Source organism: Uloborus diversus, chromosome 7 (assembly GCF_026930045.1).
Source record: "Uloborus diversus isolate 005 chromosome 7, Udiv.v.3.1, whole genome shotgun sequence".
Taxonomy (NCBI): domain Eukaryota; kingdom Metazoa; phylum Arthropoda; class Arachnida; order Araneae; family Uloboridae; genus Uloborus; species Uloborus diversus.
In genome coordinates this window covers 72498643-72525199 of record NC_072737.1, presented here as the reverse complement: position 1 = coordinate 72525199, position 26557 = coordinate 72498643, and the positions used below count along the sequence as shown (strand labels likewise).

The following is a 26557-nucleotide window of genomic DNA, read 5'->3' as shown; positions in this document are numbered from 1 at the left end:
ACTAGAGCCGTTATAGTCTGCGTCGATTTCGGCGACCTCTAGATTTGTAGTTCATCATTCTTTTTAAGCAGTCGGTCGTTGTTAGTTCGTTCCACTTGTTTCTTCCAGTTATCCTGATAGTGTTATTTTATGGTTGATAAGCAGTATCCACACGGCGATGCCCGTTCTAACAATTTAAAGGAAGTCCGTTGAGTAAAAAAAATCCACGCCCCCTCCCCCTTCAGCTCTGAAGTGATTATTTTTCTTAAACTAAAATGTGTACACACAATTTCAAACAACATCTTAAAGTCTCTTTGGAATTTAAATTATTCGCCCAAACACAAGATAAAAAGATGAACAGTAGCTTTAAAACTCAAAATAATCCTTCAAGCATATAGTTCACCGCTTAACGAGCCAAGCAACCACGCTACCGTAACCCTGCCCATTGGCGAGTGAAGCGGTTTTTTTCTGCAATTTAAAATGTTTCGCCAAATAACTAATACTATAATAAAAACGTTAATCAGAGCAATCACAATTGAATAATACGACAAATCAAATTATTTACTTAGATAAGAAACTATCATTAACCATAAGAACAAAAACAAACGTTGAAGAAATGAGGAAAACAAAACCCAATAGAAAACCCTGAAATCGGTGCCTGAAAATCAGGGGGGGGGGGGGAGGAGGAAACAAAAAAAAAAACGCATAAAATTAGTTTGCTGACCAAAATAGTCACACACTAGCGTAGCGTCTGAGCCGTGTGTCATGGTTCCTCGCAGCTATCGGCACTGTCTGCAAGCACCCTCTCGATTATTTAACTTACTTCGCCATCTATTGGGAATTCGTAGAACTCAACAATTAATTGAGCATTTAATTTGCAATCAAAAGTATTTCGATCAATCTGATTTGAAAAAAGTACCCTATAGCCCTTCTCGATAAATGGAGTAGTCAACGCAAAATGAGTTTTTTAGTTCAAACCAGCAATTCCTGAGGTAAGCGCGTTCAAACAAAAACTCTTCAGCTAAACATTATTAGTATAGATGTCATATATCTTTGAGTCTTTGCGTATGTGATCATTAGTTAGTTGATCCTTCCTTCAAGTCCCTGATCCTTCTATAAATATCGGCGTTGCCATTACCTTTAAATTTTTATCTGAGTATCCTTTCGTGTTTTATTTTTTAGGATTCTGTTTAAAAGATCTGTCAAACATATTGGAATTCAAGTAGCTTATTTTCTAAAAGTTCATTTTTATTATATGAGGTGTCACAACCCAGATATCTAAAGATTGAGAGAAAACATTTTCGTTTTTGGCTAAAGTTATGTTGCAGTATTCTCAGTCTCTAAATGTAGCAAAACAATAAAATCTTTTAGTTCATACATTTTATAATATCTTTACTTTATTTTAAAATGTGTAAATTATATTTACTTGAGTGAATAAAAAACTATCAATATATTAGAATAATGTTTGTGAAATGTATTAACAATCGTAAAATGAAAGCGTCAATCCTGACCTAGCATCAGTATACTTATGCTTATTCACCGTACCTTTCAAGCAACTCGTCGCTAATGCGCACTGCCTCTTGAAAACTATTAGCAAGTTTGAATAAAAAACTTAACATAAAATATGCATTTATATCGACTGCAAGGGTTTAAAGGTTGTAAGGCAATATTATAAAGTTTACAAAATTAACATCCACCTATTCAAGTGTTTTAATTTCAGTAGCAGTCGTTTGTAAAAATTGCGCTTACTTTAAATAAAAATTACGAACTATATGATCCAACCACGCTTTTCCATGCAAATATGAATTGTAATATATTTAATTTTTATAGTTACATTACAACTGATATCAAACTGCGACATTGAAAGTTAGAGCTTGAATCCCCATGCAATCATTTCCCAAAGCATCATCTAAAGTATTAACTTTAAGTTAAATTTTTAATCAGAAGAACTTCCATAGTTTGGAATATGAAGAGCTGTTACTAAAAAGTATAAATAAGTTTGCAAGTGAAGAAAAATATAAAATATTTCATTCTCAGAATAAGAATAAAATATATTTCAGTAAAAATGGAATAAAACAAAGAAACATGATTGTTGTTCTTTTGTTTATTTTGTCTTCTTTGTTTTATTCTTGAAGGACACTGATGGCGACTATGACTTGGACACGAATGACGATATATCAACCTTGGTAGAAGAACTCGTTCTCGAAGGTGAAAGTTACGACCAAGCAGAGGCTGATGCTGAAGCTGAACTGGGCTTGGATGTCGGCGGCTTCGAAACAACGGTCACCGGAGGCGGAGCGAAGACTTCTGTTTCCACTAAGACGAGTACAAAAGTAGTCAACGGAGGTGCTGCCGAGGTAGACTTTGAGGGCGATGTAGGTCTTGATGCCTTTGATTACTTAGGTGAAGGTGCAGATTACTACGTTGATGGGGAAACTGACATCGGAGGAGAACTCGACGTCGGAGGAGAACTCGATGTCGGAGGAGAACTCGACGTCGGAGGAGCAACTAAGACCACAACCAAAGTAAAAACAAGTACCAAGCAGGTACAAACTACACAGGCTGATGTGGGCGGTGACTATCTCTTTGGCGATTATGAAGAAGTTGAAGACCCAGGGGTTGAGTATGAGATTGAATACGAAGATTATGAAGATGAAGGAGCTGAAGCAACTGCAGATGAGACTGTAGATCTTGAAGGCGCTTATGATTACGAAGGAGCTGAAGCAACTGCAGATGAGACTGTAGATTTTGAAGGCGCTTATGATTACGAAGGAACTGAAGCAACTGCTGATGAGAATGTAGATCTTGAAGACGCTTATGATTATGAAGGCGCTGACGATGAAGGCCTTTTTGAGGTGGAAGGCGATTACGATTTGGAAGGAGACTATGATGTGGAAGGTAACATAAAGGTAAAATCGAAGACTAAAGCTGAAGGTGATGTTAGTTTCGACATAGGTGGCGATTATGATTTTGGAGCTGATTATGGCTTGGAGCTTGGTGGTGATTACGAAGCTGAAGCCACGGAAGACGTTGTCGCCGAAGGTGATGAGGGTTTTGATTTTGGTGGTGATTACGGTTTTGATGATGCTTTCGGAACTGACGTAGAAGCTGGAGTAAATGTTCAAGCGCAAACAGAACAAGTAGGCGATTATGACTATGGAGCTTTAACTGGTGGTGGAGACGTTGAAGGAGATTATGGAGCAGATTATGAAGAAGATTATGGTAAAGGACGCAGACGACACAGAGGCCGTGGACGCTACAGAGAGAGTGACGATTACGATTATTCGGAGAGTGGCGATTATGATTATGGACGTGGAAGGCATAGAGGAGGAAGATATGATTACGAAGAGCGAGATTATGAAGATGTGGAAATTCATAGAAAAGAAATTATCGAAGAAGAACAAGAGGAGTTAGATGTGAACGAAAAACAAAAAAAAAATTTTAAAACGCACATCAGCTGGAGGGATCATAATGAGACAGAAAAAGATCTTCACGAAAAAGAGAAAAAACATTATCGCAAAATAAAAGTAATAGAACATGTGGGAGGATTTAATTCAGAATACGATGAGGAATCTATTTTGGAGTCTATATCAACGGAAGGTTCACATGCTGACAGTCAAGAGATGAGACTTGCTGAAGGGCTCAAAGCGGAAGCTGCTTTGAAGATAAAAGCACAGAAAGACGCAAGATTAGCAGAGATAGGTGAACCATCGTTATCTTTCTCTCAAGAAATTTCAAATTCTGAGGAATGGGGCTCCGTTGTTGACTTCGAAATCGAGCAAGAAGCTCTAGCTGCTCAGAGAGAGGGAGGAAATATTTTCCTAAAAGAAGACGGGGCTTTAGACGAGGCTTTAGATGCAGAAATAAAGGCAGTTTTGGAAAACGAAAGGTCAATCCTTCAAGATGAAGCAAGGTTCAGAACGCGTGAGCAAATCCAAGCTGAGTTGGAAGCTGATGTTTTGCTTGATCTGGAACAGCATGGCGGTGGTCTCACTGAAGGAGGATTTGGGGCCGCTTTGCAGCTGAGAGGCGATGAAGTCGAAGTCAAGGTAAAGGAACAAATCGAAGCCCAAATAGACGATTTTATTCAAGTCGATGCTGAAGTAAATGCCGTTATTAATGAATTTGATGACACACATACTCATGTTACGATTCATCTTAGGGATCCAGAGTTTGACCAGTAAGTATTTTGTTGCACTTGGTAGAAATTACATTTTGTAGTCAGAAACTGTGCACAAAATAAACCATTTCTCAAAGACGTCAAACTGTATGTCCTAAAGGAAAACAAAACACGGAGAGTATTTAATTTTGTTTGGTCAATCTTAAAAAAAGGAATATATGTTCAATGCAATTGAAAAAGTGTACTGCTCTTAAAATAGATTAAATGAAGCAAAAAGCAACTTTTTTCAAAACTATATACAGTTATTTAGTGCAGTCGTTTAAGCATTACTTTGCCAATTCTCAAAACCAAAAAAATAAAAAAATATAAAATCTTTCTAATGATATTAACTTAAGTTTCACTCAAATATTTTTGAAATTCTTATATAATCTGAATGGCAAAGGTTTAAGATAAGAATATGGCAGATTAGGATTGGAAAAAGTCCTGCAGCTAAGAATAAAAATCAAATGTTTTAGCACATTGGCTGATTTGACGTGGATGCAAGCATCTTCAAAGACGCGTTTCTTCTATGAACTAGGAATTTTATGCTTTTTCTCCCTTACATGGGGTAAAAATGTGCACAGAATAAGTTTTAGATTATATTTCATGAAAAATTCTCCTAGAGGTGTTAAGATGGAAGGGGCAGATGTCGCAATAGTAAACCAAAAGAAAAAGAAACAAGTCTTATTGGCTCAATAAGATCTGATGTAATGATTTGATTGCAGTTTGACTTCCATTGGGGATAGATTTGAGAAGATGTTATAAATAAGAGTGAACTGGAAAATTGAACACAATATTTAAACATTAAGAACGCAAATTTAGGAGTTTTGCTCATACCATTTTTTTTTTAAATAAGGGTATAAGCATGCTTATTTTTTAGAAATTTCTAGCTAACGTGATATTTTAGAAGGTAAAACGAAATCTTCATTTTCTGCTTATAACGAAATGTTCCCTCTACAGAAGAATTTGAAGTGTAGGTAAAACCAAATAGAAATATCAGTTTGTTCAAATATATGGCAGAAGTTTTTGTTTTTTGTTCAGGAAAAAGATGCTTTCTATAAAGGGAAAAAAATATTGATTAGTTTAACCTATAAGAAACACACCATATTAAAAAAAAAAAATGTTTTTTACTAATCATGTTTGAGAAAACTTAATAGTTAATTCTAAGCTTCGCCTTACAGCAATTTTGCTTTTTATTAGGAAATGCAAACATGAGAGTTTTTTCTTTTTAAATTGCTTTGTGAACAATAGTTGGCGCTGTGCTGACATACACTGGCAATTTAATGTTAAATAAAACTTAATCGAAAACTTTTGTTTTTTAGATAATGTACGAAGATCTTGAAAACTCAAGTACAATTTAACGCGAGGGAACTGGAAACGGGAATCAAGTTACGTACAGTTAATTTATAAAAACATTCATTTATTACTTTTCGAAGCATAAAAAATAAATAAATAGGGGATCTCTAAAAGTTAAGCTCTTTTCTTGAAATGTATATAGTGCTGTTTGACGTCCAAAGGAAGATTTTAACTTCCATAAGGGTTATTATAAGAAATAATTTCATTTTTTTTTCTTCTAGGAGACTGTACCGAAGATATCAAGACTATCCCGTTCTGGAGAGCTTCCGAGAATACGTCGTGAGGGAAGTGGATTCTCAGCGCAGAGATTTCTATTTGGATAACAGGGAAAATAGAACGACAGTGCGTGAAAATGATCTGGCCTTTGACAGGTGAAAAGTCTCTATGTGACCTCCTTAATAGGCTTTAAAGTTACAATATATTTTCCATTTGCGTGGCTTACTTGCAATGATAGGGTAAGATCGACAATATGGGACCCCTACGAATAAGAGGCATGTGCCGCTATATGTGAGGCTGAACAAAAGCAAAAAAAAAAAAATAGGACGTCATAAGTCAAATTTAATGAAGAAATGGGTTAGGTAGATTTAATTGCTCTAAAAATAAAAATATTCTTTTTTAATTAGGTATTGTTAACAATGCTTAAAACGTCCTAATTAGGTATAGATATCCCTTCTTAAATGGGACAAACCCCGGAAATTTGAGATTTTTTTTTTTTTTTTTATCATGGTCAATCCCATCATTTTGATTTTTTCTAGAGTGGAGGGGAGGGGTATACTCGATGAGAATCATTCCGAAAAACAACAAAAACACGCCCACGTACATACATGAATTTTTCAAAGCCAAGGGGTTACATATCAATCCTGACCCCTAAATGACGGGCCTGATTAAAGATATTTTACAGGATTAGAAAGTGATCGTTTTTCGCTGAGTTCCTTCTTTGGCACATTATTGACAAAGATCAAGTCAGGCATTCTGTGATCTTTCGGTCTATTTTTTACGCTGCTTTATATGCTCTATGTTTGAAGCAGAAACATCACTGATATGAAGCAGGTGTCTATTTACAGGCCAAACTTCTGTTCTTGAGAAAAACTACTCAAAAAACTGAATACGCTTGCAGCTTATCCAAAAAAAAAAAAAAAAAAAAAACAAGCCTCTTATTTGACTTTGAATTACAGCTATCATTAGATGCTCTCACGTAAGAGCATGACATGTTCGAATCAACTCTTACACACTAACACATTTTGAAGATTTTGGGCAGTGTAAAAGCCGATTAATTTTTTTCTAAACATTTAAGTTTCATCTAAATTGTTTTCATCTGCAATCGTTTTCCAAATATCAAAGAATTTCATTGCTTTTTTCAACTCCTAGTTGTAATTAAAAACTCACTACTACTGTTTGCGAAACTAAGCACCAAATGTTATTGTTTCTAAGCCCTATTAACCTTTCTTCCAACAGTAGTGCACGTAGTATATGAATATTTTTCTTTATCTACTGAAAACAGTATTTTTCGACGAGCTCTTTATTTTATCGAGCAAGGTTTTATGGAGCTTTATGATAGTTTTTATGCCTGATGTCCAATGGTAGTGGTCGTATATAACGGTCTTCCCCTACATAAACTTAAAGACAAATAATAACAGCAATCAATATTTTGCACGATAAGAAGCTGTTGAGAAGAATCAAGGAACATTGTGACAAGTATAATCACAAAATTAACGTAAAAAAATCTGACAAAGTTTTAATATTATTATGATTTTTAATAAGAAAATTTTGTTTAATGCAGCTAGGGATAAATCTCCGGTCCTATTTTTTCACGAAAAAGAACTGGTCCACAAAGCTAGCCGTTGAGAATCTCTGTTTATCTATAATTCGAACGGAACAACTTCTATAGAAACTTCGTATTTATAGAAACTTTATAGAAACTTCGTATTTATTAAGATAGTGACTACAAAAACAAAACTTCAGTGATCTTGTAATGTCTCAAATCCTTTAAGGTTGTCATTATTTCAGGCGTTTTGTGACCTTATGGCTCTTTCTCGGCATTCTTTCGGCCTTTTTTGTACGCGGACATGATTTATGTAGAAACTATCAGTATCTTAGACTGTAAACTAGTTAATTCCAATTATTTTCAGAAAAAAAAAAGTTTTTCATACTATGTCGTTATTTAAGGTTACATCAATAAAATAAACGAATAACGAGAAGGAAACCCGACAGATAGAGAAATTCGTTGTATTAAAACTAGGGATGCACCAATTAATCAACCTTAATCGACCACCACGCCGAATATCTATGATCGAAGAAAAATTTGCCGATAAATCGGCCGATTTTTTTTTTTCAAAACATATTTTTTAAAGCATACCTTAAACAAGAAACTGTCGTGAATACATTTATGAACAGTAAATAAATGTAACTTGCTGTAAACATTATTTTAGAACTGCAATATGAAAGTGCATAGAGTAAAAACAAAGTTGAGAAAGTGCGTAAAACTGAATGAAATATTTAAGGATAATTTTCACAAATAAAATTTCTGGACTTTTAAATTGGAATGCAAAACATATTCCCCTTCCCCTCTACCCTGGCCCCTCCTTTACATTTTTTGTATCACCAGCCTTGCAACTACTTTTTATTTTAATGCTATTAAAGTTATTTCTATTTATTTTTTGAAGGACAGAAATATAAAAGAAACAAGGAAGTGTGTATGTGATCTCACTGAAACCTCCCCTTAACTCTCTCCCACGAAAACGAAAAGATTTCCAAATGCTTTTGTTTTATTTCTTAAAGAAAATCAGGATTATTTCAGAAAGTTTAACTTGATTATTTTTTTCACTTATTTTGTTGCTCGTAACTATACATACGATTACATCATGCAGCTTGCTATTTAAATTATGAATTTTTGATTCAAAAAAAAAAGAAGAAATATTTTATGTTAAAAAAATGAGTACGTACTTTACTATTATTATTTTGTTACAAAGTGTTGGTTGAAGTAATATTATTATTTTTATTTTATTATTTTTATTTTGAATAAATGTGCACATACATAAAAAGGTTGCATCATGTTTCATGATTCGATAAATTTCCCCATTAGAATAATGCTTTTAACTAACCTTAACCTTATATATTTTTAAATAAATAAACTTGGATTAAATGATTTAAAAATAAATTTAAATTTAAAAGTTCTCCTAAATTTGCCTGATGACCACAGGTTTCCCCTAATAATTTTAAATTTTCATGTCTGGTTAACATTATGGGATTTTATTAGCAAAAAAATTGGATGAAAGAAATTGCATGAAAATTTGAAATTATTTTTGGAAAACTAGGAGAGATGAGAAAAATCGTCTCTCAGAAATAAACTGTTAACTATTTCTAAAGTCAAAACGAAAAGAAAAAAAATGACGGAGGAATTGGTAGCATTAAAAATAATCATTATGATTATTAATCGGCCGGATCCGATTAATCAGCAGCCGATTAAATGGTAATCGGCCAATTTGCTTTTCGGTGCATCCCTAATTAAAACCTATTTATTACTCGTATTTTTTTCCCTTCTGAAAAATTACATATCATGCAGTATGTTTGTTTGGGGTATAAGCTATCGAAATACCTGGTTTTCATTGTCGGATGTTTGCTTCGGCAATTCTGTGATGGAGATAATGTCTCGAACATTCTGTCGTAATGAAAAACAACTACGTTTAATAGCACAAAATTGCAGATTACTACATTCACAAGTTTCGGAGATGAACCCCTTTTTCAATGCAAAATAAGTGAGCTTATGGATGAAAAGACGTTCGATAAAAACTTTTGTCGGATATCTTTTCATCCATAAGCTCACTTATTTTGCATTGAAAGAGGGATGCCTTGCAATCGCGAACCCCGTGTATCTGCAATTTTGTGAAATTAAACCGAACCAATGCATACTCATTTAGCAGCGGTTTTTCATGCACAACTTAAACTTAAGTAGCTAGCGTTGTAGCATAATAAATGCAGTATTTTTTCCCGTTGCTTTTGCCTTTTTTTAAAAATGTTCTTTTAATTCGGATCATTATTTTTCAGATACAAACTTCGTCCTCGAGTGCAAAAGAACTCTGGCAGCCCGTACATTGGAGAAAAAATTTTGGGTCATTTTGCGTCCGCACCTTTTGGAATTTCTCCTATACCCTTTTTGGAATGGACACATCCCGATGGAGAAATTGGCGTAGCGCATGGTAAAGCGTTAGTTGCTGCTTTGTCTTTTTAAAGTACTTTGACGATTGATTTAAAAATATAATAACTTATTTTAAATATGTAATCACACTCGACAATATTTAATTTTTCAAACATCAGTTTTTTTCTAAATTAATTGAAAATTTATTTACACTTCATGAAATAAATTTTACGTTGGTTCGAAAAAATCGATTTTTTTTTATTTCAAAATGGAGTTACCTCTCAAAAGTTGTAGTTTAGTGTCCCCAATGGGAGAAAAATCTAAAAACAAATCCAAGTTGACATCTTCAGTTCGCGCATGAGGCTGAAAGTTTAAAAAAATGTTTGAAATTTAAATTTTCAAAAAATAATAAAATTAGTTTCTTTTTTGTATTTTTCATAACGCAACAACCATAAATTGTCAGTATATAACGTATTTTGAACCTATAAAACATTTTATAGCTTTTAACTAAGATTTTTAGTTCGCGCATGGCCTAAATTCAGGAGATTTTAGCCCCATTTAAGGCGTATGCGCAAAAAAAAAAAAAAAAAACCTAAAAAAGCTATAAAATATTTTTTTAGGATGAAACTAAGCTAAATACTGATAATTTATGACTGTTGCCTTACAAAAATATAGAAAAACTAATTTTATTACTTTTTTGGAAGCATCAATTTTTAGATTATTTTTTAAACTTTCAGCCTCATGCGCCAATCGAAGGTATCAACTTAAATTTTTTTTTTATTTTTCTCCGATTGAGGGCATTAAACTACAACTTTTGAGTGGTAACGCGATTTCGAAATTTAGAAAAAAAAAAAAACGATTTTTTTAGAATCACCCTAATAAGTATGAAATTTATATATCTTATTGAAAATTATATGCCTTATACAAATTTTAATTTGATCAGATTTCAAAACTTTGTATTTGTAAAAATTAATATGTATACATGATTAGCTGACAGTTAACCTTATACAGGGTGTTCCGTTTTAAATTGCAAGACCTTTATTTTCGCAACCGTTAGTTCTACTAATTGCAAAAATATTCAAAATCAGATGCGAAGTTAAGATATTGAAATTTTGAAGCTAAAATAAAATTGAGTCAAAAACACAAAATTTAACTTTTTATATGGGCCCTGGGTCTCCTAACTTATATTTAGAGAAATAATCTCCATTGAAAACTATTACTGACACAAAAAACTTGACATTTGAGCGACCAAAGCTCAAGGAGATATTCGAGTTTACAGTTTAAGAGACCATACAGAAGATGAAATTGGAATAAGTCACAAAACGCTGCGTTTCATATCTCGGCGAATATTGGTCGTACTAATTTCAAACTTTTTGTGTTGGAATTGTTTTTCAATGGAGATTATTTCACTAAATATAAGTTAGAGGAGCTGGGGCCCGTATAAAAAGTTCAGTTTTATTTTTTTTACACATTTTTATTTCACTTCAAATTTTCAATATCTTAACTCTGCATCTGTTTTTGAACATTTTTGCAATTGGAAGTATGCATCTAGGACTAACGGTTGCGAAAAAAGAGGTATTGCAGGTTAAAACGGAACGCCCTGTATATTGAAAAACGCTGTGCTGCTAAAACTAATCTTAGCTATCACTTCTAAGAAACACTTATTCTTTTCTGCAGCTGCTGAAGCCTTCCTTCTTCCAATGATTGTGAGTGCCTTCTCAAATACTTACTTAGAAGAAATCCGTTTCAATGCGCCTCATGCGAAACTGTGGATGGAAACATTCGTTTTCAAAGACAGAAGAATCACTGACAACATCGTCAGCAGAGCTTCTGACTCCGGCTACGAAGCCATTGTGGTGACCGTTGACGCCCCGGTGTATTCTGACCAGTTCGTTACCAGAGGAGCAGACATCATTCTTCCTGAATATCTAAGGTAGTACTTATTATACGTATTTTTTTTAGCAGCGCATTTTTTTTGTGCGTTTTTTTTTTTTTTGAATGTACGTAATTGTATTTCTGAAATAGTACGATAGTACAATCACGAAAGTTCACCTTATTTTTTTTTTTTTATATAAATGCTAAAAACTACATACACGGTTGAACTTTAATCGATTGGCACAAAAAATATTTTTTTTTGTTCCTCTCGCGGATTAATTTGAGAGATAATTTAATTAGAAACGTTTAAATATTAACGGTTTAAAAACCTAATGTATACTTCATAACATACAAGTTACCCATGATAAAATCCTTTGTCTCCTTACTTAGTCTCGTTTTCTATTATTAGCAAAGATGAGGATAAAATTACGACTAGAGAATGAATTTCATGCTTGCTTCAGAGAATTCTTCATTAAAATTTCGCACGATGATTGCTATTAATATCACTGTTGTACGGCAACTTTTTTTTTTCTTTGAGGAGGGGAGGGGGGTGTAAAGGATCATTTAATAGAGAAATTGCATGAAATTTACTCTTTTTTACCCATAACGTTTTACAAGAACAAATATGGTCTAGCAAAAGAATGGGGCCTAAGTTAAAATGCCCACCATCCTTTGAAAAATAGTCGTCAAAATCGGTTCTCTAACTGGAACGCTCCGAGCTAACAACAGTAAAAAAGAAGTTATACATTCGGTATGAACTGTTAACCGTGTCCATTTTGAAGATGGTCAAAAAGACATAGTAAATGCTAATTTCACTTTTACTTAAAGAATTTCCATTTCAGGAAGAATATTTGTTTATCTTATAGATTCATATGTAGCAGCATTTTACATGAAGTTTGAAAAAATAAATTTATTTCTTCCAGGTTGCCAAACATAGAAGATCACGATGTAATTATTGACAGGGGTGAAAGGTTAAAACTTAAGCTCGATGCTGAAGCTGATGTAAGTGCCAGTGTTGACGTAAGTGCCAGCCTTGATGCAAGCGCTAGCCTTGGTGCGAGTGCCAGTCTTGATGCAAGTATTGATGCCAGTGCGTCTATTGGAGCTAGTGCAAGCATCGGAGCCGGTGCTAGCATTGGAGCTAGTGCAAGTATTGGAGCTGATGTAGGCATTGGAGCCAGTGCAAGTATTGGAGCCGATGTAGGTATTGGAGCCAGTGCAAGTATTGGAGCCGATGTAGGCATTGGAGCCAGTGCAAATATTGGAGCTAGTGCAAGCTTAAATATTGGCGCTGAAGCTGACGCAAGTGCAAGCGTTGTACTTGATGCGAGTGCAAGCACAAGTGTTGAGGCTGATGCAAAATTTAGTGCTGAAGCAACTGGAGATGTTACTGGAGGTGATAATGATTATGCTGGTGCTGGAGCGGATCCTGGAGCTTACGATTATGCTAGTACCGATACCGGAAATTATGATTATGGTAGCACTACTGGAAATTATGATTATGGTGGCACTACCGGAAATTATGATTATGGTGGCACTGACAATCAGAATAATGACTATGCTGGTGCAGAAGCAGCAGACTACAATTACGACTACAATGGTAATGCTGATTACGGAACAGCTGACGGTACAGTGTAAGTAAAATATGTTTTCTTTTCTATAATTACTTTCCTCGCATACCTTCTAAGTACTTTCAAATGTTACTGCTGAAAATGAGAAATCTATTGACTAAAATGTTTATTATTTTCTTTTTCGTGACTTCAACAACAAAATACAGGAAAGTAGAGATTTTGATGCACAACTTTACAGAGCTGAATTGCTTTAAATAAAACCACAACCTGTCTGATTTTTCAGCCAGTGGAACATAAGACAGCCAAAGTTGGCTACAGAAAACATTTGAGAAATTATGTTCTTTAAAATAAATTTCGAAGAGGAAAACTTAAAATTTGTTGTTCCGTAATTACTCAACACAATCAGACAGTTCTGCGTACCTCATCTGACTGCGAAATATAAAATTAATTTGAACTTTGACATCTTGAATTCAAATTATGTTTTTCGCAATCACGAGTGTGTGTGCGTATATGTAGTGTTTGTGTGTGTGTGTGGGGTATGTGTATGTGTGTGTGTGTGTGTGGGGTAGTTGTGTGTGTGTGTGTGAACCGTTAGTCTTATATGCATACTTCCATTTGCAAAAATGTTCAAAATCAGATGCAGAGTTAAGATATCGAAAGTTTGAAGTAAAAATAAAAATGAGTCAAAAAATACAAAATTTAACTTTTTATACGGGCCCTAGGTCCCCTAACTTATAGTTAGAGAAACAATCTCCATTGAAAAATATTACTAACACAAAAAACTTGACATTTGCGCTACCAAAACTCAAGGAAATATTCGAGTTCAAAGTTTTTAGAAACTATACAGAAGATGAGATTGGAACTTATCGCCCTTTTAGAAGAATGACAGGTTGTCGAAGTAAAAAAGCAAAGTATTTATATTTTTCATTGCTATTAAATTTTTTTTGCCAATGCTATGCCGTGATACACAAAAACACTCGAGAAACCACACTCTGTGCACACAAATAAATTTGAACCTTTGTTAACTGCTATATTTTCCCCCAAAAGGTGTTATTGACGGCGCGAGTAAAGTGATGTAAGTCACAAAACGCTGCTTTCCATATTTCGGTGAATATTGGTCGTACCAATGTCAAACGTTATGTGTTGGAATTGTTTTTCAATTTACATTATTTTCCTAAACATAAGTTAGGAGACCTAGGGTCAGTATAAAAAGTTAAATTTTGGATTTTTTGACTCATTTTTATTTTTGCTTCAAACTTTCAATATCTTAGCTCTGCCTCTGATTTTAAACATTTTTGCAATTGGAAGTATGCATCTAAGACGAACGGTTGCGAAAATAGAGGTCTTGCAGGTTATAACGGAACATCCTGTATATAATAGCTAAGAAGACAGCTTAACGCAGCATTAAATCAACCTCCGCGCAAAATGAGAATGTGTTTAGCAATAATAGAAAATGAAGTACAACAGTGCTACAGTATGACTCTGATAAAAAGATGTTTGATCTTAAACGCGCCCATTCTTGTTTCAGTTGAAAGATGAGAAATTCTTGGATTGACACAAGGCCAATAATCACTGTTGACGACGTTTAGCAGAAAAAAGAAAGGGGAGGCTTAATTATTTTATATTTTAAAATTGGAACCTTTAAGTATCACGCTACTGAAAATTAACTTGTATGAGCCAGGTTATAAATGTAGTTAGCTCTTTGGTTCGAAAACAAGCTTCGTCGGATTAGATTTAAGCGAATTGTTTACTCCATGTTGCTGCTTTTTAGTATCATGTATTACACTTCTAATAGATTGCACTTTTGAGAGCTACCTATATAAACGAAATTTTATATAATTATCAAATGTTGCGCAATTAACATATAACTTTACTTCATGTATGTATAAAACATTGATAAAAAAATTATTAGTTGTAAAATGTTCAAGTATATAAGTATGATGTAAACAACATGATTCAAACTCTAAAAATATTTATATTAACAATGGCTGTACCCGCATTGCTGTGTTCGTGCCATAAGGTTAATATCAAGAAATTTCGTTCAGAACTGAACGAGTCTACTTTCCATTACACCAAAATCGACTTTCTCGCATACAAAAATACTTGATTCTGACAAATGTGTAGTTGCTAAATTTTAAAAAGTCCCAATATATTGCAGAAACCGTCGAAAACGTGACGTTGCTGCCTTTGCAAGTGCAGATGCTGACATCTCTGCAAGTGTTGACGTGAGTGCAGATGTTAGTGCGTCATTGGATGCAAGTATATCAGCAGATGCTTCATTAGATGCCAGTTTGTCTGCAGATGTTAGTGCTTCAGTAGATGCAAGTTTGTCTGCGGATGCCAGTACATCAGTGGACGCCAGTATATCAGAAAGCATTAGTGAGTCTGCCAGCGTCTCTGGATCCGTATCCGGTAGCATTTCTTACAGCGCAGACCGACTTCTCTATGAACCTGCTGAGTTTGACATTGGATTCGGTCACATCCACCACAAAGGAGTACTCGAAGGCCATATTGAAGGACTAGCGGGAACATTTAGCTTCTGCATCGGTTCTTATAGCTTCGAGACACTCTTTGACGCCCTAGTGGATCCAGGTGCAGATTGGAGCGACTTCAAGAGAGTTCGAGACAATACCGATTTACCAGTCGTTGCTAAAGGAATACTAACAGGTATTTAAGCTGCTACTGCTATAAATATTTGTTAATGTTGAATAGCTTATTCTACGTCAAGACATATCTAGTAATTCGACAAATAATGACTAATCTTATTACCGTGACAGCTGCAATCACAGTCAAGGTTTTGTTTTAGTTCAAATATTAAATCCCAAATAGCGAAGAGCACTGAAATCTTGCACGTTCTTTCTATACAGGGTGTTCCAAAATTATTTTTACTGTACCTGGCTTGAAATTGGTTACAGACTGGAAGTGCTTAGGGCCACCAATGGTACGCATGTTGAAGTATACTAAAAAAATCTTTATTAGTTGCAGTAATACATGCAAAAGACATAATATAAATATCTTGTTTGAAGTTATGAATTTTTGAAGTTGTAAAGATAATTTTGAAACACCCTGTATTATTAGCTAGAAAATTTGAAAAGTAATACTTCAATTGTAAAATGGTGTACCTTTACGTAACAAATGCACTACATGAAAACTGAAAAGAGCGTATATTTTTTCCAATAAAATATCGACAAGTTACGGTTATACTTTTCTGCTACACTGTTAAAAGTATCGGTTTAATTTTTCAAAAAGATTCTGGTTAAACGATGAACCTCTAAAAGAATTCATACAACATTATTTCCTGATTCAAAAAAAGAAAGAATGCCATCAATGAATTCTTACTTTCACGAAATTCTTCGTTCACCTCCGCGTAAAAATAGCGGACAGGCAAATCGAGTCTCTCCCCTTGATGATATTTTGTCTAAAATCTTGCTTTCAAAAAATGCATTTTTTGTGATTTTCAACGTGATAATCTTTATTAAGATTTTATCACACATTTTACAGACTTACATCTCTGGAAATCCTCGATATTAAGACCAATATTTTTCGTCGAAAAAGAAATTTTTCGTCCGAAAAATAATGTGTACATAGAAATTCATCTTATTTAACAAATATTTTCAAATAAAGTTTGTTTAATTCGTGTAAATACGTAATGAAAGATTTTGAAAAAAAAAAAAAAAGATTTTTATATTGAAGTAAAATGAACTATTAGGTAAAATCCATCTTTAGCCACAGGCATTGAACTATTTATCTTATAATTTACTTGAAGAAAACATTTAACTTTGTTGAAAAAATGAGGAAAGAAAAAAAGAGAAGAAAAAATAATTAAGTACGCGTAAAAGAGACATCACATTAACAAAAGTGGGGAAAAGTAATGGTATTTCAACACGTATTTTAAAAATGAACAATAATTAAGTCGAAATCTTAAAAATTCGATGTATTTGATCACAATCAGTTATTAAATCACAATCTTTTAAAAGTTGGTAGTTACGGAAATGTAATTCTGATTTGGAATATTTCTTCAAAGTGGAAAGAGGGAAGGGTGCAGATAATCAAACCAACGGGCACGCTTTTCTCCAGTTCAAAATGCTTACTTAATTTATCTAATTATTAAATTTATATTTTACTTTTTAAAAATATTTTTAACATTACTTTCTAGACACATTAGGCTTTCTTTATATTTATTACACATATACAGGGCGTTCTGTTTTAATTTGCAAGACCTCTAATTTCGCAACCGTTAGTCCTAGATACATATTTCCAATTGCAAAAATGTTCAAATTCAGATGCAGAGTTAAGGTGTTGAAAGTTTGAAACAAAAATAAAAATAAGTCAAAAATACAAAAATTTAGCTTTTTATAATCTTTTATACTTTTTTATAATAAAATCATTCCAACACAAAACGTTTGACATTAGTTCGACCAATATTCACCGAGATATGAAACGCAGCGTTTTGTGACTTACACTACTTTACACTATCCGCCATTGGCAACTTTTGGGTTAAAATATAGAGGTTATCAAGCATTTAAAGCTGGACATAGCGTGATTTTTCAAGTTGTTCGAGGTTTTAAAGTTTGTTTCCGCTGATCATGGGATAACATTTGCACTTATTTTAGAATAGCAATGAAAAATATTAATACTTTGTTTTTTTTACTTCGACAACCTGACATTCTCTGAATGGGCGATAAGTTAAAATCTCATATTCTGTATGGTCCCTTAGAACTTCGAACTCTAATATTTCCTTGAGTTTTGGTCTACCAAATGTCACGTTTTTTGTGTTAGTAATATTTTTCAATAGAAATTATTTCTTTAAATATAAGTTAGGAGACCTAGGGTCCGTATAAAAAATTAAATTTGTATTTTCTCAGTCGTTTCTATTTTTGCTTCAAACTTTCAGCTCTGCATCTGATTTGGAACATTTTTGCAATTTGAAATATCATAAGGGTTGTGAAATCTTTCAGGTTAAACAGGAACATCATGTTAAATATAGGGTGGACCGGGGCACGTTTACGCAGAGCCCTTTTTCAAAAACGAGTTATAACTGGAGAGTCAATAGTCATAGCAGATTGATACTGCTCCCTAGCAAATATTCTCACAAGTTTTTGAGCATCAGTTGAGCTTCGGTTTAGCATGCGGAGAGGAAAATCTGTTTTCTATCATGTCGAGTAAATTTTGTGTTAAACGTTTTGAAGCTTATTGTGAAAGAATAATACTTTGCTAAAAACAAATAAACACATAAAACGTAACAAAATTTTATCCTTTTTTGAGAATTGTATTTGTAGTCTGGGCAGAAAAGTTATTAAATTTTTTTGCACGGTAAAAATAAATCCAAACTTGCCGACGGGGCACGTTTACGCATTTTCATCGGGGCACATTTACAAAAGTTTTTACTGTGTCTTACTACTCTGTCTTATTTCTAAACGGGTCTTGGACGCTATTTTCGCTCCGTGTTGTTTCAAACCTTGAGTATTTTCAAGTTGCTTAATTTTAAAAGAACCACATTCATTTTAAATTAAGTAAAAGATTCGTATCTTATAGCTTACAATCCAGAGTGATGTCTTCATGTTTGTTCAGCTTTAACTTTATATACTATTCAGCCTCTGATACATTTTCTTTATTTTAAAGATGGTAAGACATTACGTTCAAACAGAACCACGTTAGATGTCAAGATAATGAAAAGGCTTATCAATAATCCAAGCATTTTCCCCAGTAAGCCTTCTACATCATCACATATGGATGTAGAAGGCTTACTGGGGAAAATCACTACCCCAACTGAGTTTATTTGAAAAAGTAGGACCAAAGCTTAGGAACCAGGAAAGGAGAAAAAAGAGGATGCTCACAATCTTAACTGATACTCTGATTAAAGAAGCCCTCTGTCAAGAGCAGTTAGAAGCTACAAAGAAAAGAAACATAATGGGCAGAAGAAAACAAAAATGAGAAATTAATTTAAAATTTACAAGTTTCTATTGAAGCAGAAATAGAAGATATCAAAGAAAAAAAGTATGAAACCGATATCTGCGACAGAGAAAAGTTGGTACACTCTGTTAAAAAGGAAATTAATGAACGATTCTGTTTACGAAGTAGAGAATTGAGGGCTCAACGTCTTAGATGTCAAAACGCAGTCCCATGACAAGTATGCGAAAAGAAATACTTAATTTTTGTTAGTAAAATCTAACAGCGATGAAGAAGATGAATAAATAGTTTCTGTTTTTAATTAGCAATAAGTTCTATGATTTAAGTTTAGCCTACAAAATAATCTTTGATTAATTATTTGTGATTTTCTTATTTTTAAAGTGTTTTAAGATAAATAAAATATTCAAATTTGGTTAAGTATCTATTTAATTTACTATTTGGTATCATTTTTAATATGCGTGAACGTGTTCCACTGGATGCGCAAACTTACCCCGGGTTCGGAGCAAGTTTACGCAACCGTCTTGGAATCAAAAAATACTTTTTTTTTTACGGTTAAAAACACAAGCTGAGCAACAATTGAATATACAAATTTTGACTTCATTTACTGCTTCATAAAACCACAAAGTCTGAAATTTCCTGGGTTCAAACATAGAAATTAGAAAATCTATTGAGAAAAATCCTCGCAAATGTGCCCCGGTCAACCCTATATATTATATATATTAAGTTTTCTGAAAAATAGGAAAAAAGGTAATTAAGAGTGAATTTTTCAGGTTGTGATGCCAGGGAAGCAGCTAAGAATGGTGCAAACGGTGTCATTGTATCAAATGATGGTGGAAGCAGACTCGATGAAACTCCCGCAACAGTAAGTATTAGGCATTTAAAAAAAGTGTTGACCAAAATTTCTCGTTAGTAAAACACAGCGAATAAAATATTCTTTAATAAAAGATGAGCTTTAGCAAAAAAATGGAGATGGTGCTTAAAGCAAATATAAACCTTTGACTAAAGGAATCATTAGGTTCCATAACCTCGGAATTGATTATTTGCTACGAAGTATAGATGTTATTAAAGCAAAAGTTATTTTACTTTTTTTATTGTTCAAGTCAATACTTAAACTTGAACTGATGGTATATAATCTAGTTTTATTAGATTATGTATTAACTTTAATCAAAACTTTTATTTAAAATAGCCAATATTATTATGAACTATTTATAATTGTTACAAAAAAGAAAGAAAAAAACACACACAAAAAAAAAAAAAAAAAAAAAACCGCTTGTTTGTTGTATCTTGTTTGTTTTTGCTTTTATTCATAATGCTCTTTTTCTTCTGTTCTCTGTGCATGTTTTTTTTTCGACATAAAAATAGTAAAGGCGCAGTATTATCCAAAGTTATACAAATGTCGGTTTATTTTCGGATTGATATTAACACACTTCCTCAATCCACACTCTTGCACAGTGTCGATACTTTTAGGCACATAGAGGAATGCGGAGCAAAGTGAAATAGTTAAGAAAACTTACTTATTTCAAAATGAACAAGTTGGAAATTTGTTCTGAAAATTATGGTATATTAAGAATGAATAATATATTTTAGAACAAAACTTGCATTGAAGCATTATGTTTCATCTTTGACTGTAAATTTGTAATTTCAAAAAATGTTGGATATTGTCCACTTCTTTCTTTAGGGGGCAAAGTGAAAAATGAAATATTTTAACAATGAAATATTTTCTATTCGATTATTAAAGATAGTTTTAATCCCAACAAAACATAAATGTGAAAAAGAAGCCAAGCTCGGTTGAAATGAGGTGCGGGAAAGACGGTGTCACCGACAAAAAAAGTTCAGATCTAAACAGTTACCCAAGTTCCATAGCAGTTACTCATAGAAGTTGGATTTTCCCACGTTCTTCAATTCATTCAGAAAACAATTTTTTACTTGTTTTGATAATGGATTTTAAACTTGCGGCAAGTTTTAGTCATTACTATTTTTTTTTATTTTTTTTTCAAACTTGCCAAGTTTTAAATCCAATATCAAAGAAAGTAAAAAAATGTTTTTTTAAATGAATTGAAGAACATGGGAAAATCCAACTTCTATGAAGAACTGCTATGGAACTTGGTAACTGTTTAGATCTGAACTTTTTTTGTCGGTGATACCGTCTTTCCCTCACCTCATTTCAACCGAGCTTGGCTTTTTTTTTCACATTTATGTTTTGTTGGGATATCATTACTTTTTGAAAAGCTAAATCAAAGGTTATGTTCTAATTTAGAGAGTTATAAATGCAAAAGAGTATATTACAAATTTTCCTTTTTTCCCTGCTGCTACGGTACACTGGTTTGCGGTTTCTTTTTATTAGAAGTTATGAAGATATTTTGATAACTGGGGACTTGGCGCGATCGCCAATTTTTGGCAATAATCTTCTGTTTTCCCATTTATCAGCAAGGCCAATGTACATTAGCTCTTGGTCTTTGGCTTCCTCAAATTTGTCGGCAATTAGGAAAATTGCTAAGACTCATCTCAAAATCTATCTGGAGTTTCTTTATTGTTCGGGGGGATTATCATAACGTAGATCGTAAAATATGCAGAATTTGCGAAAATATTTCTCAATTGTTGAAATTATTGCTGCCATTTTTGCTCCTCCTGTAAAATTTTGCATTTTTTAATTGAGATCTAAAGTTTTTATAAAATTTTAAAGCCGACTATTTTTTATTTTAAAGGCTTAGCTCTAGATGTGCAATTTTAATTATTTGATGGATCATTTTTCATTTTAGTGGATTTTAAAGTATTGTTTCAAGCCCCATTTTGGTTAGAAATTAAATAGTTAATTTAAAACTTCAACAAACTTGTTTTGGCAATGTTTGACGAGCCTATTTGTTTTGATTTATTAGGCGAAATATTTTGCAATTGCGCGGTGAAGCGCTTACGCCATGATGCTCATAAAAAATGGCCTAGTTTTTTGCTATTTTAAAGTAGTTTCTTGACTTTTTAGATTTTTCCCTTTACATATGCATGAAAATATGGGTGCGAGTCTGGAATCACCCCCTGCTTGGCGCAATTTCCAAAAATCGCCAACTCGTCACGCTGCGCGTGACGAGTTGGCGTGATTTCAACCAATCACACGCTTTTGACGGCAGACTCCAAAATAGCTCGATTTCAACCAATCACTAGATTTGGCGCACTATCGCCATTTGGTGAATAAGTGGGCGATTCCAGGAATCACCCAAAATATGTCTTTATGCCAAATTTCAAGTATGTGAGACACTTGGAAGTTCGTAAACATTTTGATGAGTGAGTGAGTCAGTGTAAAAAATGACACTTTTCAGATAGTAATAATTCCAGAACTATAAGCGGTACATTCATGAAATTTAGGATTATAAGTCTGCTAGGCAGCTCTATTAGACATACAAAATTTCAAGCACGTAGATTTAATAGTTTTTGAGAAATAAGGGAGTCAAAAGTAGCTTGAAATGGTTCGTGTAAGATACACACTGGCAGATGTGTCGCCTGATTTCCGAACTTGGCTGACACACTGCCGTGTGTCTAAATTAAATAACTAAGTAAATAAACGAAAGAATGAATAAGTGAAAAGGGAATGAAGTAATAATAAACGATTAAATAATTAAATAAATTAGTTAATGTATGAGAAAAAAAAAGTGAATAAGTAAGTGAATGAAAAAGAAATGAATTAACTATTTCACTTTGACCCGCATGCACTTGACTAACTGTACAAAGCATTCAAAATGCATCAAGTTTACAATAGCTTAAAGAGATAAATACTGCAATGAATATTAGTAGACCTCAGATTTTATTTAAAATGTACCAATTTTTGCAAGTTGCTTGCATTATCATATGCTTTAATCTTCGATGGTATTTTTTTCCTGACTGGAATATACTACACATATTACTACATAGTTAAAATATTACCAGATAGGTGGCGCTAAAAGCAGAGTAAATATTTCACCATTTCACTTTGCCCCATATTCCCCTACTTGCATTTTATTTCCCGAATTTTTAACTATGGCTATGAATAAGGAACCATTGTGTATTGTAATATAAAATACCTACATTCAAAAAAAAAAAAAAAAAAAATTGAATTTTGACCTCTTGAATTCAAATCATGTTTTTCGCAATCACGTGTGTGTGTGTGTGTATTCATGTGTGTTTATGTGTGTGTGGGGGTATGTGTGTTTGCGTGTAGGTGATATGTGTATGTGTGTGTAGGCATGTGTGTTTGTGTCTGTGTGCAGGTATGAGTGTGTGGGTAGTTGTGTGTATGAGTGTTTGTGTGTGGTGGGGAATGTGTATGTGTGTGTAGGCATATGTGTTTGTGTATGTGTGCAGGCATGAGTGTGATGAGTGTGTGGGTAGTTGTGTGTGTATGTGTAGGTGTCTGTATGTATGCGTGTGTGTGTATGTATGTGTTTGTGTGTATGTGGTTGTGTGTGTGTATGTGTTTGTGTGTGTGCATGTGTTTGTGTGTGTGTGCATGTGTTTGTGTGTGTGTTTGTGTATGTGTGTAGGTATATGTGTGTGTATGTGTTTGTGTATGTGTGTAGGTATATGTGTGTGTATGTGTTTGTGTATGTGTGTAGGTATATGTGTGTGTATGTGTTTGTGTATGTGTTTGTGTGTGTGTATGTGTTTGTGTATGTGTGTAGGTATATGTGTGTGTATGTGCTTTTTGAGAGTGCGTGCGTGTATGTATGCGTGTAATTGTAGGATATGGACGCAACCTGGAGACGGTTTTCGCTAGAGGAGCAGCATTGTGAGGAGCCGGTCGACGGTGATGCTGCAGAGGGTACTAGTGGGAAAATAAAATGATAGCACATCAAAACAGTCGAATGAGAGCAATAAGCAATCGTGATTACTCAAAAAAAACTTAAGAAATAATGATTTGAACGTGTTTAAGGTATGGCCGTTAGCACGAATCATTACTTCTTAAAGATTAGAAAACTTCTTAGAAAGTTGATACTTTACATTATGATGCATAATGGTTCCCTGTGTTAGGATAAATACAAATTTAAAGTCAAAGTTTAAAATTCCGGGAATTAAGTGCAAGTATAGGAGCAATATTATCGCAACCACGAAAACGGATTGAGAATACTACAGCAATATTTTTTTCTGATCATTATTTACCATATCATGTAATTTTATAATGAATTGAATCTCTATTGGTGTAAAACATGTTTTCAATTACTGACATTTAGTTCAAAATGGTTAACATGACATACTAAAAAAAAGCTCATTTGAAAAAAAAAATCCATAAATTTCTTATTATCATTGAAGTGGGGAAAAAAATCGCATTCAAAATTTTAAATATTGAAGATATTGTGCACAATTCATAATTTGTCTTAAAAAGATGGGAGATGTGGATAGTAAAGGAAAATAGGGGGTACCAAGCAAAATTAATATGAAAGGAAGGCGACAAATGATTAAATATGCTCTAAAAATCCAACAGGAAAAGCAAGGACACGAAACAGACAACTAATATCGAATCAAAGTCGGAAAAAAACCTACAGCATTCCAAACTGAAAATATTTTGGATAACACTGTGGTGCAAGAACCTTTATTCAGAAATCAAGTAGAATAAACGCCTTAGGTTTTCCAAAAATATAATAAAGTTATGCTAAATGCCAGGAAAAGTAACTTTCTTTTACGAAAAGGAAACCTTTGAAATTTTACACTAATGTCATCGGGTCATTTCACGGAAAACTCATTTTGTTCAATTCGAGTTGGCTCATATATTTCATTTAAAAATAATACTTTAAAATATTAATAAGCATTTTTTTTTCTGCTTAACAAACTACAAACTTATTTGATTTCTTAAGTAAAAAAAATCATCATTAACCTTTAAAATTATTACTTTTTAATAAACTGTATGAGCTGTAATGTGCGGGACAAAGGGTTGACTTTTCCGTGGAATAGCTCTGTCGCTGGTTGGTAAAAAGTTTTTCTTTAAAACTTCAACCTCACTTCAACAAATAGAAAGCATTCTTGGATCAAAATTTGAAATATTGGAATGAGGTGGTCTCACCGAGATCTTTCATACACTGTTTTTGTTTTGTTTTTTAAAATATTCTATTTTTATTTATACTATATTATCATTATTGCTTCCATAATGATTGTGATTCCACTTTTAACGGACTCGGACAGTAGTCTAACTAAGACAGTATTCCGTTAAACACTCCAAAAAAATTGAAGTTTAAGATGTCATATATATATATATATATATATATAGATTGAAGCATTAGCTGAGGTAGTAGAAGCTCTGCAAGACATCGACTTCGACCATGTCCAAATCTTCATGGATGGAGGGGTAAGATTTGGCACTGACATCTTCAAAGCCATCGCCATAGGAGCTGACGCAGTGTTTATTGGCAGACCAGTTGCTTGGGCACATCTCCACAGTGTAAGTATTCAACGTCTCTCTAACTGTATCAATGGTTTTCAGCATGACATATTGAAATCGTCATATATATAGTAGTCAATTCACTGGTTAAGTAACGTTCTGACGTCATCAACAGTGAAACTCGCATTATATTATGATAATTTGATAATAATTTTTAGTAATGTTCGACAGGCAGAGAAATGCATTATTTATTTATTATTTATCAAGGCTGAACTGGATAGAGTAATTAACTGTTTAAGTGGTAAGACTGTCATTTTAGAAGAATGAAGAAACGAAAAAGTAATCAATAATGAACGATATCTTTTGGAGTTTAAAGTTTATCCACTGGAGTTAGGGTTAAATTTTCAACCATAAATATCACCAAACAAGCAATTGCTTCGTTTAAATGCAGAAGCCGTTTCCCCCCCCCCCCTCATACCCTGACGGGTGATTTTCTAGCATTTCATAAGAAGAGACAAGACCTACTTGTTATGTCCACAACATTAGTTTGCCCAAACAATATTAAACTACTAGCTGTGTCGCCCGGCTTTCCACGGTCTACCTCGAAAGTAAAAGTTATGTCAAGTGACGTGTGTTCAACAATGAGGCTTGAAAAAAAAAAAAAAAAAACAGTAAAATTTTGCAGCTGATTGCGGGAAAATAACCAAAAAGGAAACATTTTAAATTCCCCGATTGCAGGAAAAGCCTTTAAAACAAAAGCCAGAATTTTATTTGTTCACATTCGAGAAAAAAAATTGCAACAGACATTTCTTCACACTACAAATTTTTATAAAAGCAGTGTTTCGGAAAGTTGAGATGAAACACTGTATAGTAATTTGAATGGAAGAAAGCCTTTGAAAAATAGGGATTTTATGTTTAAATCCAAATACCATAATTAATGGTTTTTAATATCTCCGCTTATTATTATCGGAGGATTATGTTAAATAGTCAAACGTAAAGACCGTTAAAAATATTAATCTATCGATACCTGGTTCGATGGTCAGTTCACTGGCGTTCGGGGAATTAACTCGGACATAGATGAATACATAGATACATACAGAGGTTTTATACACTCAACTTTTAATTATATAAGATAGGCATTATATCTAATATTAAAATTTAAAATCTGATGCTGACACTGTTGTATTTCCTTGTCTTTCTGTATATTTTAATATTTCATGCATTTTAGGTAGAGG

At 33.4% G+C, this 26557-nt stretch overlaps 1 protein-coding gene across 3 annotated transcripts in view; it reads left to right on the top strand.

The window, feature by feature from the left end:
* LOC129227005 (uncharacterized) overlaps window positions 1-26557 on the top strand; it is an 82055-nt gene that overhangs the window by 40833 nt on the left and 14665 nt on the right. For all 3 annotated transcript variants that reach the window (XM_054861635.1, XM_054861633.1, XM_054861634.1), the window contains 8 exons: window positions 2115-4159; window positions 5716-5865; window positions 9539-9690; window positions 11307-11562; window positions 12428-13138; window positions 15234-15742; window positions 19756-19847; window positions 25212-25382. In XM_054861635.1, the coding sequence (XP_054717610.1) occupies window positions 2115-4159; window positions 5716-5865; window positions 9539-9690; window positions 11307-11562; window positions 12428-13138; window positions 15234-15742; window positions 19756-19847; window positions 25212-25382 (4086 nt within the window). The remainder of the gene's footprint in view (window positions 1-2114; window positions 4160-5715; window positions 5866-9538; window positions 9691-11306; window positions 11563-12427; window positions 13139-15233; window positions 15743-19755; window positions 19848-25211; window positions 25383-26557) is intronic.